We start from the raw sequence: 15,237 nt of genomic DNA, 5'->3' as shown, positions 1-15,237 counted from the left end.
GTCTAAATGGACCTTTATGTACCTCTCCTATTGTGCAAATACTGTGCCTCCAGCTGAAACCCTAGGGTTGACAAGTCTCCATGAATGTCCTAGTTGTAAAAATATTGGTGATTGGAAAAACAGGCCAAGTCATTGGGCTGGAGGTCACATGATGAGATGTCCAAGAATATGTCCAACCAGGAGCTGGCAACCCTGAGGTAAACTTGCTGAGATTTGCTACATCACAGAATGACCCTAACAAATCCCAGAAAATGTACTTTTGGATTGTAACCAGCTTTTGAGACTAGGTCAACTGAAAACTTCAAAACTGAGACCGATAATTTTTATGATACAATCTAAGATCAGGTCTCAACAGAAGATTGATCAAATGCCAAAATAAGGGTGTTAAGGGTCACTGAACTGAAGCAGGTAAATGAAGTTAAGATACAGATCAGCCATGATCTAACTGAATGGCGGAACAGGTTCGAGGGAGTGAATGACCTCCTCCATTTAAATGTTGAGAAGTATAGAAGTTGAGAAGGCAATCATGAGGTTTATAAAATAATGTAAAAGCTATATTGTGTTCATGTGGACCAATTATTTTAACCGGATAAGTTAGGGAGGACCAGGAATCACACCTATAAATTATGTAAGGGCAGAACAAGGCTAGATGCAAGACAGTTCCTCTTTTCCCAAAGAGTAGTGGGCATGTGGAACAGGCTGCAGGTGCGGTGAGCCACAAATTGCCGAATTCCTTCAAGAGAGAGCGAGACCTGTTTCTGGCTTAGGTGGAGATCACCTCCAAGAGGTAGGTCTCCTTACAACAATGTGAGCTCCTGGACTAATTTCGATAGCTTAAAGGGATTGGAGGAAATTTCCAGATTTCTTCCCCCCCAGGAGATTCCATGGCTCCAGTAGGTAGGGAGTCTCGGGCATCACATCTATATGGAGTAGGGTTCTGGAGCAGTTTGTCTTTTCCTGTCCCTCATTTTCGTATGTTCGTACATTAGTTCTGCACTATAGAATCATAGAATGGTTGCAGCACAGAAAGGTGGCCATTCAGACTATCCTGTCTCTGCCAGGAGTGCAGAAGTGGATAATCTCCGTACAAACCTCCACATTTTATATTAATACTAATATTTCTTAGCGTTGGAAGATGGAAGAAATTATACCATGCAGTTTGGCACAATAGGGTAAAACTCGTCTTGAAAGGCAACATAAAACAAGTGAGAGCTATAATCAGCAGCTCGTTTTACATTCCACATGGTTTTCTTCTCTGGGGAAAAGTAAAAAAAATGCTCCCAATCCTAGATTGTCCATTTTACACTTATGCCCAAAAATGAGATCCCACCACCACCACCACCCCCACCCCCACCAATGTAAAGCTCTCTCCACACTGTCCCAATAACTAACATCTGGAGGGCCCTTCCACTGCCTCATGTCATGTCCCACCAACAGTCCCAGTGCTCCAAGTGAGATTGGCCATGCAGCAACATTTAGCATTGAATTATAGCCCATTTTATTTTTATTTATTTTTTTATTTTATTTTTTATTTATTTATTTAGAGATACAGCACTGAAACAGGCCCTTCGGCCCACCGAGTCTGTGCCGACCAACAACCACCCATTTATACTAACCCTGCAGTAATCCCATATTCCCTACCACCTACCTACACTAGGGGCAATTTACAATGGCCAATTTACCTGCAAGTCTTTGGCTGTGGGAGGAAACCGCAGCACCCGGCGAAAACCCACGCGGTCACAGGGAGAATTTGCAAACTCCGCACAGGCAGTACCCAGAATTGAACCCGGGTCCCTAGAGCTGTGAGGCTGCGGTGCTAACCACTGCGCCACTGTGCCGCCCTGTGGAACTGTATCCATTGTATACTGTAGAATTGTATCCATTGGGAACAGGGTTTAGGCTAGCCAACTAATTTCACTCGGGATCATTCAAAGCCATTAGAGACAGCAGAATGTCATCCATCACATCATTACTAGGCTGGGATCAAACACAACTCCCAGAGGCGACAATGACTACGTTCAATATCTACTGCAGGACCCAAACATACATTATTGGCATTTAATACACTTCCATACTTAACTCTTCTGATTACGCTACTCACCCAATCTAGTATATCCTTCCTTAGAAAAATACTACCACCACCCCCCTCCCCTTCATCTGAATGACAATGGCCGGGATTTCACATTGGGTGGACGGGAGCCGGCCACCAACTGAAAAGTCAGTGGCGAACCTGCTTCGCCTGGGGATCCAACCCGCATTGTTCTGAGGCGGGACTTCCAACCGCTTGAGGGAGGAAGTCCTGCCTCATTGAGCTGCCGGCCAATCAGCACCCCACCCCCCCACCTCACCCCCGGGACGATTGCAGCTGCCTAGTGTTCATAGCTTTTTCTGACTCCAGGATGCCCGCTTGCCACGCATAAAATTTGCGTGGAGGCAGGCGAAGGCCCTTAAGTGTCTACTTAAGGGCCTTGATTGGCCAGGGGCAGGTGGGCTGTTTCTCGCCCCCACCCCGACCTACGTAAAGGGAAGCGGAAGCGGGTCGGGAAAGCCTCCTGCTCCATTCTACACCACCCAGCCCCTCCCCCTCCCCCGACACCATCTGGCTCATTGGGGTGGCGTAAAATTCCGGCCAATGACTTGAAAAATTTAAAATGGTTAACAAAAAAAACACAATTCTGTCAACTGTAGAAATATATATCTGGTGTGTTACACGGCAAATAATGTAACAGGATATTGAATCATTACTGTTCCTTACACACCAAGATTTCTTTACCATCTGTTTGCTGTCCACTTTAAAGTCTCCCTCGTCTGCCACTTAGACGGGCGTAAAAGATCCCACGGTACTATTTCAAAGAAGAGCAGGGAGGTTCTCACTGGTGTCCTAGTCAATATTTAACCCTCAACCAGCATCAGTAAAAAAACAGATCGCATTATTCTTCGAGACCAAGCTGTGTGCAAATTTGCTGCCGCGTTTTCTACATTACAACAATGACTTAATTAACTGTAAAGTGCTTTGGGACATCAGTGTAGGGACAGTGTGTGTCTTTCTGTCTGTCTGGTGTTGTAATACAGCACCTCTTTACTTAAACGCTAGTGCAAGCACTCATTTACCTTTCAACATCAGTCTTTAAAGTCAAATGATGTGATATTCTGCTCGTTTCTACACTGTTATCTTTTCTACATATAACTAAAGATGAAGAGTTTGTGGTCGTGTCTTCAAAGCTTGTGTATATTGCAGTACATTTACACTGGAGTAATGGATAACAGTACATTGTTTGCTCAGAAATAGTTCTCAGCTCAAGACAGTGTGCAACAGAAGTGCAGGCAATAAGTGGTCAAGAGGTTTTATTCTTGATATCGACATTTCAAGACTGAGATCAACAAATCGTTATTGGGTGAAGGTGTCAGGGAACATGGATCAAATGTGGGTGAATGGATTCGAAGTACAGATCAGCCACGGTCTAATAGAATGGTAGAGAAAACACAAGGGGCTGAATGGCCTACTCCTGCTTCTCTGCTCTAATGACACAATCTAATGTCAGGTTTCAACAGAAAACTGATCTATTGCCAAAATAATGATGATGTAAAATCAGTTCCGTATTTAAAGCAGAAAAAGAAATAAAAAGTATAGATTTATACACAATTGAGTTATCTCTCTAAGGGGTGGATAATAATCATGTATCGAGTGACAGAATGATGCAGCAAGAAAGGAGGCCATTTGGCCCATCAGGCATGTGCTGGCTCTTTGGAAGAGTCAGTCCACTGCCCTTTCCCCTTAGTTCTGCAAATTTTTCCCCTTCAAATATTTATCCAATTCCCTTTGGAAGTTATTATTGAATCTGCTTCCACCAGCTTTTCAGGGAGTATCGATATCATAATAACTTGCTGTGTCGAACAAATTCTCCTTGTCTCCTCTCTGTTTTTTTTTTCAGAGAGACAGCACTGAAACAGGCCCTTCGGCCCACCGAGTCTGTGCCAACCAACAACCACCCATTTATACTAACCCTGCAGTAATCCTATATCATCCACCTACACTAGGGGCAATTTACAATGGCCAATTTACCTATTAGCCTGCAAGTCTTTGGGGAGGAAACCGGAGCACCCGGCGAAAACCCATGCGGTCACAGGGAGAACTTGCAAACTCCGCACAGACAGTCCCCAGAATCGAACCTGGGTTCCTGAAACTGTGAGGCTGCAGTGCCTTAAATCTATGTCCTCTGGTGCCAACCTTTCTGCCATTGGAAACAGTTTCTCCCCATCTACTCTATCAATATCCTTCATGATTTTGAACACCTCTATTAAATTTACCCTTAACCTTCACTGCTCGGAGAACAACCCCAGCTTTTCGAGTCGCTCCGAATAACTGAAGTCCCTCAATCCTCAAACCATACTAGCAAATATCATCTGCAACCCTCTGAGGCCTTGGCATCCTTCCTGAGGTGTGATCCCCAGATTTGGACACAATACTCCAGCTGTATTAAATAAAACAAAACTTAAAAATATCAGAAAAGATTGAACAGGGTTGGCCTCTTTTCTCCGGAAAAGACAGGACTGAGAGGTGACCCAATAGAGGCCTTTAAAATTATGACGGGATTCTATAGGGTAGATGTAGAGATGTTTCCACTTTTGGGGCAATCTAAAACTAAAGGTCATCAAGTACAAGATAGTCACGAATAAATCCGACAAGGTATTGGAAGAAACATCGTTACCCAGAGAAGGATGTGAATATGGAACTCACTATCACATGGAGTGGTTATGACAAACAGCATAAATGCATTTAAGGGAAAGCTAGATAAGTACATGAAGGAGAAAGAAATAGAAGGATATGTTGATTGGGTGTGATGAAATAAGGTGGGAATGGGAGGAGGCTCATATGGAGCATAAACACCAGCATTGAGCTGTTGGGCCAAATGGCCTATTTCTGTGCTGTAAAATTCAATGCAATTCCATGTAACTTGCAACAAGGTGGTTTGGGTTTGATTCCTGACAGGCTCAATCAGCCTTTCATCCTTCCAGGCTAGATTAAATAAGCAAAGTGTCATGAGATATGGGAATAAGATGAGAGATGCGAGGGACTGAGTAGTGTCTGTAAACTACCCTTTATTGTGCATCAATATAATGAACATTAGCATTGCATCTAACAGGGGTTCCCATTGGGATCTTCCACCTTTCCTTCTCCACATTTGGGGAGAACCTGAAGGGGGAAACTGAAATGATATTCAAATAATGGAAGTACATCACCCAAAATATTTTTCATCATCTGATCCATAGCAACACTAGATGCAAGGAAAAACTGTTTATCTGCGGTGCCCAGATACACTGTTGAGAATTTGCCGTCTGGGATCATAAAGCGTCTGAACAAAATAGAGCAGTGTGAGCTGACATGTAAGTTTTAATTTGAGGCAAAGACTGCAATTGAAGTACAGAGTCACAGATTAAGCAAGGCAGTCAGAGTCAGGACTAAAGTCAATAGGCAGGAGAGAGTGGTGTTATTGAACGTCACAGTGCGAGAGTCTAGCTGAGCGACGGTTGATTGGAACATGATGTGATCCTACAACATTGTGACATTTAAACTGGAACTCTTCCTCCCACCTCCCGAAATCAGTCCCAGCCTCGTACTGCTGATTTTAAGTGTTAAATGTGACTTTTAACTGTGGAAGACATCTCTTGCTGTTCCATCAACGGAGTCACTTGTCCATTGCTAAACATACCAACCCTGACCTATGACCCCACTTCCCCTCCCATCAGAACCAGTTCTGGGTCACAGACTTGTAACTTTCACCCCGCCTTCCTCTCTCTATAGATGCTGCCTGACCTGCTGAGTTGCTTCCAGCATTATCTGTTTACATTTCAGATTTCCTGCTATGTTCTGCTTTTCTTAACCCTGATCTGTTAGCTTTGGCTTTCTAAAGGCAGTTTATAGATGGCGGACAATATTTAAATCTTGATACCCTTGCTTTTATCATATAGTCTATAAAATAAATGGCACAAACAGACAAGAGACTTTGTCTCTGCACCATGCCAAGTGGAACATGATCGAACTGTTCAGATGTTTGGTCTGTGGGAAACAGCAGGCTCTGAATCAGGAGATTACAGTTGTATTTAGAAATGACTATCTTTTAAATTGGGTTCCAATCTTAACATTTGAGACTCACATTTATGGGAAACGTCAACTTTTGCCATATGTATCATGTCACAGTCACTGGCGTGTAAAACACTCAGCATACGCTGAAGTAGATGGATCCATGTGACCTGGTATTAACAGGGAGGCCGGAAGGGTGCAGGGGGAGACTGGTAGTGGGTAAAGAACAGGCAAACCTGGGGATGTGCAGGCCCTGCTGGCCTTCAGGGTGAGAAGTGAGCGGGAAAGAGCGTGCGAGGCCCTGGTCGCGATCGTCAGTGGCTGAGGTTGGGGGTGGGAGGGGCAGTGAGATGCAGAGATCGGTGCTGGGGAGGCCAAAGGCTCCCTTGTGAGGCCTGGGGGGAGGAGGGGGGGGGGGGGTACTCCTATTCATCCTGACTCGCAAGCAACTTAAAAACAGGAAAGGGAAGGTACTAAAACCTATCCAGCCCTCTTCTGACTAGTTGATTCCTCCTGCCCTGTGCTGTTGCTGGGCAACAGACAGAACTGATCTCCCCAACTTGTGGTTAAAAATAAGCTGCGGCACTGACGACATCCTCGGCCGAAACCTTTGCGCATTTAGTAACCCTTTCCTGCTTTCAACAGGAGCCTCATTTAGGGCCCGAGTCATTGTGGTAAATATTACAGCAGTCAGGCTACCCGATCCCGATATTTTAACCCCCACCCTGCAGCAAAGGAGACTGAGGGGAGATTTTATAGAAATAAAAACAAGAAATGCTGGAGATTTTATAGAGGTGTACAAGATTTTGACAGGCTTAGGTAAGCTAGGTCGAGGAAAGTCTGTCCCCATTAACTGATGGTACAAGGACTAGGGGACACAGATTGAAGGTTTTGGGCAAGAGGTGTAGGGGGAATATGATGAAGAACATTTTTAGGTAGTGAGTGGTAATGATCTGGAACTCGCTGCCCACGAGGGTGGTGGAAGCAGAAACAATCAATGATTTCAAAAGGAAATTGGATGGGCACTTGAAGGAAATAAACTTGCAGGGCTACGGGGATCATGTGGGGGTGTGGGACTGACTGGATTGCTCCACTCAGAGCTGGCATGGACTCGATGGGCTGAATGGCCTCCTTCTATGTTGTAAATTACTCTATGACCTCCCAAGATCCTGCAATGCCCGTTGATGGGGGTTAAAATAGAGGCTTTAAATTTTACATACATCTCGGCGACTTTGTGGTTAAAGCAGTAAACTTGCAACTTAGAGACTGTGGGGGGTGAAATTGAACACAGGTGCAAATGCAAAATGGGCGGCCTCGCATCACTCGCCAGTTAAACATTCTGTCCTTTTTAGGGCTAAAATCTGGAAAATGACCAGAAAAGTTACTGAATGGTTATATAAAGAATAAATAACCGGTTCGCTGAATGTTTTTGAGGGAAGGGCCCCAACATCCTACCCACTCAGGCCTACAAGCAATTCCAGTCCCACACTCTGTGATTGACTTCTAATGACTTCAGGGCAATTAGGGATGGGCAACAGATACAAACTTAGCAATGCAACCAACATCCCAGGAACAAACAATACAAAGCAAGTGATTTGTACACAATAAGGACTGAACAGTAAGTGCCCATCTAGTTCCAGCAGGTTTCTCTTTGCATCTTTGTTAAATCTGCAAATAAATCGTAAGGAAATGTTTTTTTTTTAAATAGAAGAAGTTGTACTCTCACATGCCCAAGGTTCCTTCTTGTTTCTGGCTGTCTTTCCCGCAGACTTCAACTTCCAAATTATTTGTCCTGTCATTGAATAGATGGAAATCAAACCTTTCTCTCCACTGAGGATTTGTGCACTTGTATAGGACCTAGAGAGCGGAAAATTGACAACAGGTGAAGTGACATTCAGATTTTGAGTGACCCTTAAGAGCGGAGATTTAGTGGCTTTAAAAGCACTCCAGTTAATCCAATTTTAAGAAATGAGACAACGACCAGTTAACCAAATGTTAACACCAGTCATTCTCGAGGACCAGATCCACCAATTTCATGTTTTTATCGCACACAAGCTGTAGTTAATGGTGTATTTTAGATTACTGGGACTTTTAATAAAAGTTTATATTCAAACTTCTGGGATCTCTTAACAATGACAACTTGCATTTATATAGCGCCTCTGACATAGTAAAACATCCCAAGGAGCTTCACAGGAAGGTCATTGAGCAAACTTCGACACCACACCACATAAGAAGCTTTTAGGACAGGTGACCAAAAGTTTGGTCAAAGAGAGAAGTTTTAAGGAGCATCATAAAGGAGGAGAGAAAGATAGGGAGGTAGAGAGGTTTAGGGAGGGAATTCCAGAGCTTAGGGCCTCGGCAGCTGAAAGCACGGCCACCAACGGTGCAGCGATAAAAATCAAGGATGTCCAAGAGGCCAGAATTGGAGGAGTGCAGGAATCACAGAGGGCTGTAAGGCTGGAGGAAGTTACAGAGATAGGGAGGGGCGAGGCCAATGAGAGATTTGAAAACAAAGATGAGCATTTTAAAAATTGGGTAAGTGTCTTTCACAGACTGTGGTTGGCTTGAAAAGCACCTAATACACGTTTCACCTGTGAATTCACCAGTTATTTCAAAAAATGTCTGCCAAAAATATAAAACAAACATAAAATTGATACTAGACTTGGGTAGATGGCCCAAGTGATCTTAGCTACAGCAGATAAATGAATAGGAACCTAATCTGCTAAGGAGCCCACAGTGTTTTGCCCCTCATTTATACCAATGTGATACAGGACACATCGGATAAGGTTATCTCCACTAGTCTGTTAGTACTCTTGAGCTTTTCTGGAGTGTCTTCCCTGACCCTATACTCTAGTAAAGTGGTGACTAGGACATGCATTTTAACTCGATCCACGACGATGTAGTCGAGAATGGGGATGCCTGGTGCTGACCTGATAGCATCATCAGTTTTTCTGTTTCAGTAATGCAAAGGCTTCTCTCATCAGTACATTTATGATAATTTACATCCCTGATCTACACTTGCAATTTCACAGAACCACATTTTAACATTTGGGCCAACTCTTCCTGGATAAATAATGGTGTGTTAAAGACGCATGCTGTTATTAATGCGCAAATCTGCCAGCAAATCCAGGGGGTTGAAGAGATACGCTGTTGCGTATCTCAAGAACCCGCTAGATAATTTACACGACGGCATCATCTGCTTCATACAAACAGCATCTCACCCTCAAACTTTCTGTTAATTTTAAGAATTTGCTGGAGTTGCACAGTAATGGTTCATTGAACTTGCTGCAGAAAACGAGAGAGAGAATTAACAGTAAGTACCCTTCTCACAAGGTAATCATTGTTAATGCATTGCCATGTAACCTCTCTGGCCCAGAAAGGGAACAATGTAAACTGTTCAATCTCATTCGTGCATTTTAAAAATTGCAAAAATTTCAAATTTTAAAATACATTTTCGTCCTTTTCCTTTCTGTCCCTTTTCTCTGTCCCTTTTAATCCAATCTTTCCATCCCTCTCTTTATCTCTCTTTCTGTATCTGATTTAACTCTAATTTGGCCTCATTCTCAGTCATTTCTCTGTTCCTTTCTCAATCCTTAAATCCCAATGTTTAAGCAGATAGACTGTTGATCCCATTGTTCACTGACCTCCCAGTTCCCCATTTTGCAATTATCAGCTCACACTTCCAGCACGTAACAACACGACTTATATTTGAGCTGAAGGGGGTCAGGAAACAGTCTAACGGCACTTGTCAGGAGATGCTCCACTCCAGCAAGATTTGTCCCAGTTTTTACAATTAGTGCTCGAGTAAACTTGGCTCAGTTGGTGGAGAGTTTGTCAGTCAGAAGGGTGTGGCTTCAAACTCCACTCTTGCTCATCCCTAGTGTCAGCACACAAATCATGTGGCAGCCAAACTGGGATGTCCCTTCAGTGTCGTACTGTAGGAGTACTACAAATTCAAACGGTGCCATCTTTCAAATCAGACATTAAACCAAGGCCACAGCTACCCATTTAGGTGAATGCTAAAGATTCAACGGGACTATCCGAAGATGAGAAGGGAGTTCTCCCAAAGTGTTGGCCAGCATTCACCTCACAATGAACACCAACAAAACAGATTCAAATGATCATTCATCTCATCCCAGGATGTGGGGTCTTGCTGTGCAAAAATTGGATGCTTAATTTCCCGACAAAGAAAAGATGGTGACTACACTTTGAAAGTAATTCATTGGTTGTGAAGTGCTTTGTGACGTCCCAAGGATGTGAAAGGAGCTATATAAATGCAAGACATTCCCTTGTTGCATACCTTACTTTTGTATTTTTCATCCCCCAGCCTGAATTTAACGTAGCATTCTTCAATTGTGTCCTCTTTGATCCCCTTTCCTTCAAACAGAGTAATGCTGACAATCCCACTCCACAGCTGGTTTTTCCGAAGGGTGTCGGACAGGCGGATATTCTGGATGAAGCTAGTCTTTTCCACCAATCACAACCACAGGACATGTGGGAGACAAGAGAAATAGTTGAGAAAAGAATCAAATTCCAAAATCACAATTAATATATACCAATGGTAACATCAGTGTCAATAACTTAATACATTTTAATCAGCAAAAAAATTGAGGAGTTTCTGAGGTAGACAAAGACTTGGGAAGTGAGTGTATTAAGGGAGAGAGGAATATGGCAGGAAACTGTTAATGGGTAACAAAATGGCGGAACATGCCGAACCCATTCCTAAATATGAAGATTTCAGAGGATTGTCAGCTTTGCATAACACTCTGAGCTGGAGGGAAAGGTTTTCCAGAACATTCTTGATATTGTGGAATCACATTTCTATTTTAACTGTTACAAAGTATGGCTGGAATTTAACGTTAAGGCAGTGATCCCACCCACTGGCTAAAAAGTCTGGAGGGAAGCCCACCTCCACCAGGCCCACAAGCCACACTGCTATTTTGCGTGGCCCAGACCCTTAACTGGCCTCGGCCGGGACTTCTGCCCTTATGAGACGGAATGCCCCACCTCCAAGAGCTGCCGGCCAATCAGAGAGCCAGTAGCACTTCAGTCCCAGCAGAGCGCCACTGGGAGCAATGGCCACTGCTGGGACTGCAGCCAGCGAGAGGAGCCATGATGGACACCAGCCTCGCCGGGGACAATCAGCGTGGTCCAGACGAAGGTTTTGGGGGGGGGGGGGGGGGGTTGTAATAGGGGTCAGAGAACAGGGTAGAGGGGTCGTTTTAGTGGGTGCAGCCCATGCTGCTGGGGCGGTCAGGGTGCTGAATCAGGAGGGTCCCCCCAGCCCACAAGGAGGCCACCAGGTATTACTGGGCTGCCTCCTCAGGTGCTGAAGTGCCCGTCCATTGCTGTAAAATACCAGCGGTGGCAGGAGGTGACCCTTCAGTGGCAATGAATTGGGAGGGGGAAGCAGCGCAAAGTTCTGCCCTGTATTTTCTTAGATCCAATTAAACATTACCAGGAAAATATTTTCTGGGACTTTTACATTCTTCTGGGAAAACCTATATGTTTCTATTTTCTTTAAAACAGATTTTTAAAAAAATTTCTTTCATCCCCATGCCACAAAACTACTTAGCTCAAAGGACAGACAGGAAGATAACCTGCTCCCCTGTCTACACCAATCTCGCACCATGACTGTCTGCTGGGAGCTCCAGGAGCACGGCTGACTGACTCATCCTCAGGCCTTGGAATGGGTGCTCTGCTCGTCTCCCTTGGCGACAAACTGCTGTGTCTGGGGCACGAAAGCCAACTTACAGCAATAGGCCCGAGCTTACTTCACTCCTACATTTAAAATGGCGTCATTACCCCATGGCTTATTTTGGAGCTTCTGAATGGAATTTTACTGGAATTCGATTGGAACATTCCCTCTAACCTCAAATACAATATCTAAAATTAGATATTAAAAACAAATCAAAATATTTTTAGTAACTTGCCTGCTGGTTAATTGAACATCAGAAATTTAGGATAGCCAAGATGACCGTCCTTGAAAGAGGAAACATCACCCCAAGCTCTATGTTCTGACCACACAAATCACATGATATCCAAGCATGCATTTAAGAAAATAATAGAATCATGGAATGATTAGAGCACAGCAGGAGACCTTTTAGCCCAGACTGTGTGTGCCAGCAACTCAGCTAGTCCCACTGATCCATCTTTTCTCCTTAGCCCTGCAAATTGTTTCTATTCAGTTAACTATCCAATTCCCTTTTGAAAGCCATAATTGAATCTGCCTCCACCACACACGCAGGCAGTGCATTCCAGATCCTAACAACTTGCTGTGCAAAAACATTTTTCCTCATGTCACCAATGGTTCTTTTGCCATTCACCTTAAATCAGTGTCGCCTGGTTCTCAACCCTTCCACCAACGGGAACAGTTTCTCTCTATCTACTCTGTCCAGACCCCTCATGATTTTGCACATCTCTATCAAATCTCCTCTCAACCTTATATAAAAGCAAAATACTGCGGATGCTGGAAATCTGAAACAAAAACAAGAAATGCTGGAACCACTCAGCAGGTCTGGCAGCATCTGTGGAAAGAGAAGCAGAGTTAACGTTTCGGGTCAGTGACCCTTCTTCGGAACTCCGATGCTGCCAGACCTGCTGAGTGAATCCAGCATTTCTTGTTTTCCTCTCAACCTTCTCTTCTCTAATCTTTCCATGTAACTGAAGTCCCTCATCCCTGGAACCATTCTTGTAAATCTTTCCTTCACCCTAATGCCGTCACCTCCTTCCTAAAGCGTGCCCAGAACTGGACACAATACTCCAGTTGAGCCCGAACCAGTATTTTATACAGGTTTATCATAAATTCCTTGCTTTTGTACTCTATGCCCCTATTTGTAAAACCCAGGATACCATATGCCTTATTAAAGGATGTCTGAACCAGCCCTGTCACCTTCGACGATTTGTGCACATATACCCCCAGGTCCCTCCGCTCCTGCAACCCCTTTAGAATTACATGCGAACATTTGATCCAGGAGCAGGAATAGGCTATTCGGCCCCTCAAGCCTGCTCCGCCATTCCGTAAGATCACGGCTCATCTGTTTGTGCACACAACTCCACTTTCCTGCCTACGCCCGATACCCTTTGACTCCCTTGATTGTCAAGAATCTGTCTACCTCTGCCTTAAAAACACTCCACTGCTCTCCAAGGAACAGAGCTCCAGAGACTCACGACCCTCAGAGAAAAAATTTCACCTCATCTCTGTCTCAAATGGGAGACCCCTTATTTTTAAACAGTGACCCCCTAGTTTTAGTTTCTCCCACAAGGAGAAACATCTTTGCGACATCCACCCTGTCAAGACCCCTTGGGATCTTATATATTTCAATAAGATCACCTCTCATCCTTCTAAACTCCAATGAACACAGACCCAACCTGTACAACCTCTCCTCATCAGATAACCTTCTCATCCCAGGAATCAGTTGAGTGAACATTCGCTGAACTGTTTCCAATGGAATGATATCCTTTCTTAAGAAAGGAGACCAAAACTGTACACAATCACCCTGGATGTATGAATTGTATCTTTTATTTTGTATTGCCTCTCCTCATACTTCCTACCAAAATATATCGCTTCACACTTCTCTGAAATCATCAAAATAGTTAGGTCAAATTTGCGATTAACACTTTTTAAAAATTCATTCTCATGATCTGGGCGTCAACGGCAAGGCACATCCCTAGTTGCCCTGAGAAGGTGGTGATGGGCTGCCTTCTTGAACTGCTGCTGGTAGCGATTTTGATACAACTGAGTGCTTTGCTGGGCCACTTCAGAGGGCAGTTAAGAATCAACGATGTTGGTATTAGAATCTTAGGCCAGACCAGGTATGGACATCAATTTCCTTCTCACAAAGGTAACTGTGAACCAGTTGGGTTTTTACAACAACCTGACAGCTTTATGGACACTTTGATACCATTTTTTATATATTTCCATTTATTCTTCAATTGAATTCAAGTTCTCAGATAGGATTTGCACTCGCCTTTAGTCCAGTAATATAATCCCGACACAATTTAATAGATTGTGTCATAGCGTTAAAGAATAACTAGTAAACATTTTACAAAACTCTTGGGATAATTTAAGGGTAGGAATCGATGGTGGAGCAGAGAGAAGGTAGGCAAAAAAAGCTGTGATGACAAGACATCATGAGGAATGATGGGATTTCATAGTTACAGCTGTGATGCTATTTTGGGCCTAAATGTCCAGGACTGGGTGTTATTCATCATCTCCTCTGATGGGGCTGCTTTCAATTCATCGCTCTCTACCTACTGCTGCTTCTTCTGCACCAAACAATTTTTTGATTTGTTCATGGGATGTGGGCATCACTGGCAAGACCAGAATTTATTGCCCTTCCCTAATTGCCCTTGAGGAGGTGGCCTTGTTGAACCACTGCTGTCTGTGTGGTAAAGGCACTCCTAACATTGCTGTTAGGGAGGGAGTTTCAGGATTTTGATGCAGCAATGATGTAGGTCCAATGATATATTTCCAAGTGAGGATGGTGTGTGACTTGGAGGTGGTGGTGTTCCCATGCGCCTCCTACTCTTGTCCATCTAGGCAATACAGATTGCAGGTTTCGGAAGAAGCCTTGGTGAGTTGCTGCAAAGCCTCAGCGGGTCCAAAGCACTTCACAGCCAATGAAATCTTTGATGTGTAGTCACTGTTGCAATGTAGGACATGCGGCAGCTAATTCGCCCCCAGCAAGGCCACACAAACAGCAACATGACGTTGGCCAGGTATTCTTCTTTAGTGAGGTGGACTGAGAGTGAAATATTGGCCAGGACACCAGGCAGAACACCAGTTCACCACTTCAGAATAGTTCCATGAGATTGCTTAGATCCACCTGATTGAGAAGATGGTTTAACGTCTCAACTGAAAGACGGCACCTCCAACAGTGTAGCACTCCCTCATTACTGCACTGGAGTATCAGCCTAGATATCGTGTTCAGGTCCCTGGGGTGGGGACTTGAACCCACAACCTTCTGACTGAAGAGGTGAGAGCTACCCAGTAGTTAGAGGGATAATACACTGTACTGTAACCGTTGCTTTATGTTAAAACTGTAGCCGGGGAGCAAAGCAGAACCGCTCTGTCGCTCCAAAAACCTATGAACCTACCTATTGTCAAATTAACAAACATCACGTTGTGACTGCCAACGAGCTAGTGCAGAAGC

General features: G+C 44.1%; 1 protein-coding gene across 9 annotated transcripts in view; it reads right to left on the bottom strand.

Moving 5' to 3' along the window:
• The window catches only part of LOC137352407 (multiple C2 and transmembrane domain-containing protein 2-like), a 455,261-nt gene that overhangs the window by 194,235 nt on the left and 245,789 nt on the right, over positions 1-15,237 (bottom strand). For all 9 annotated transcript variants that reach the window (XR_010969701.1, XM_068017773.1, XM_068017767.1 and 6 more), the window contains 2 exons: positions 10,383-10,547; positions 7,809-7,939 (listed from right to left, as the gene is read on the bottom strand). Coding sequence is in view for 8 of the 9 variants with exons in the window: in XM_068017773.1 (XP_067873874.1) it covers positions 7,809-7,939; positions 10,383-10,547 (296 nt within the window). In the remaining variant the exon portion in view is untranslated. The remainder of the gene's footprint in view (positions 1-7,808; positions 7,940-10,382; positions 10,548-15,237) is intronic.

This window comes from Heterodontus francisci, chromosome 38 (assembly GCF_036365525.1).
Source record: "Heterodontus francisci isolate sHetFra1 chromosome 38, sHetFra1.hap1, whole genome shotgun sequence".
Taxonomy (NCBI): Eukaryota; Metazoa; Chordata; class Chondrichthyes; order Heterodontiformes; family Heterodontidae; genus Heterodontus; species Heterodontus francisci.
Note: the sequence above shows the minus strand (reverse complement) of the source record. Positions and strands in the feature narration are given on the sequence as shown.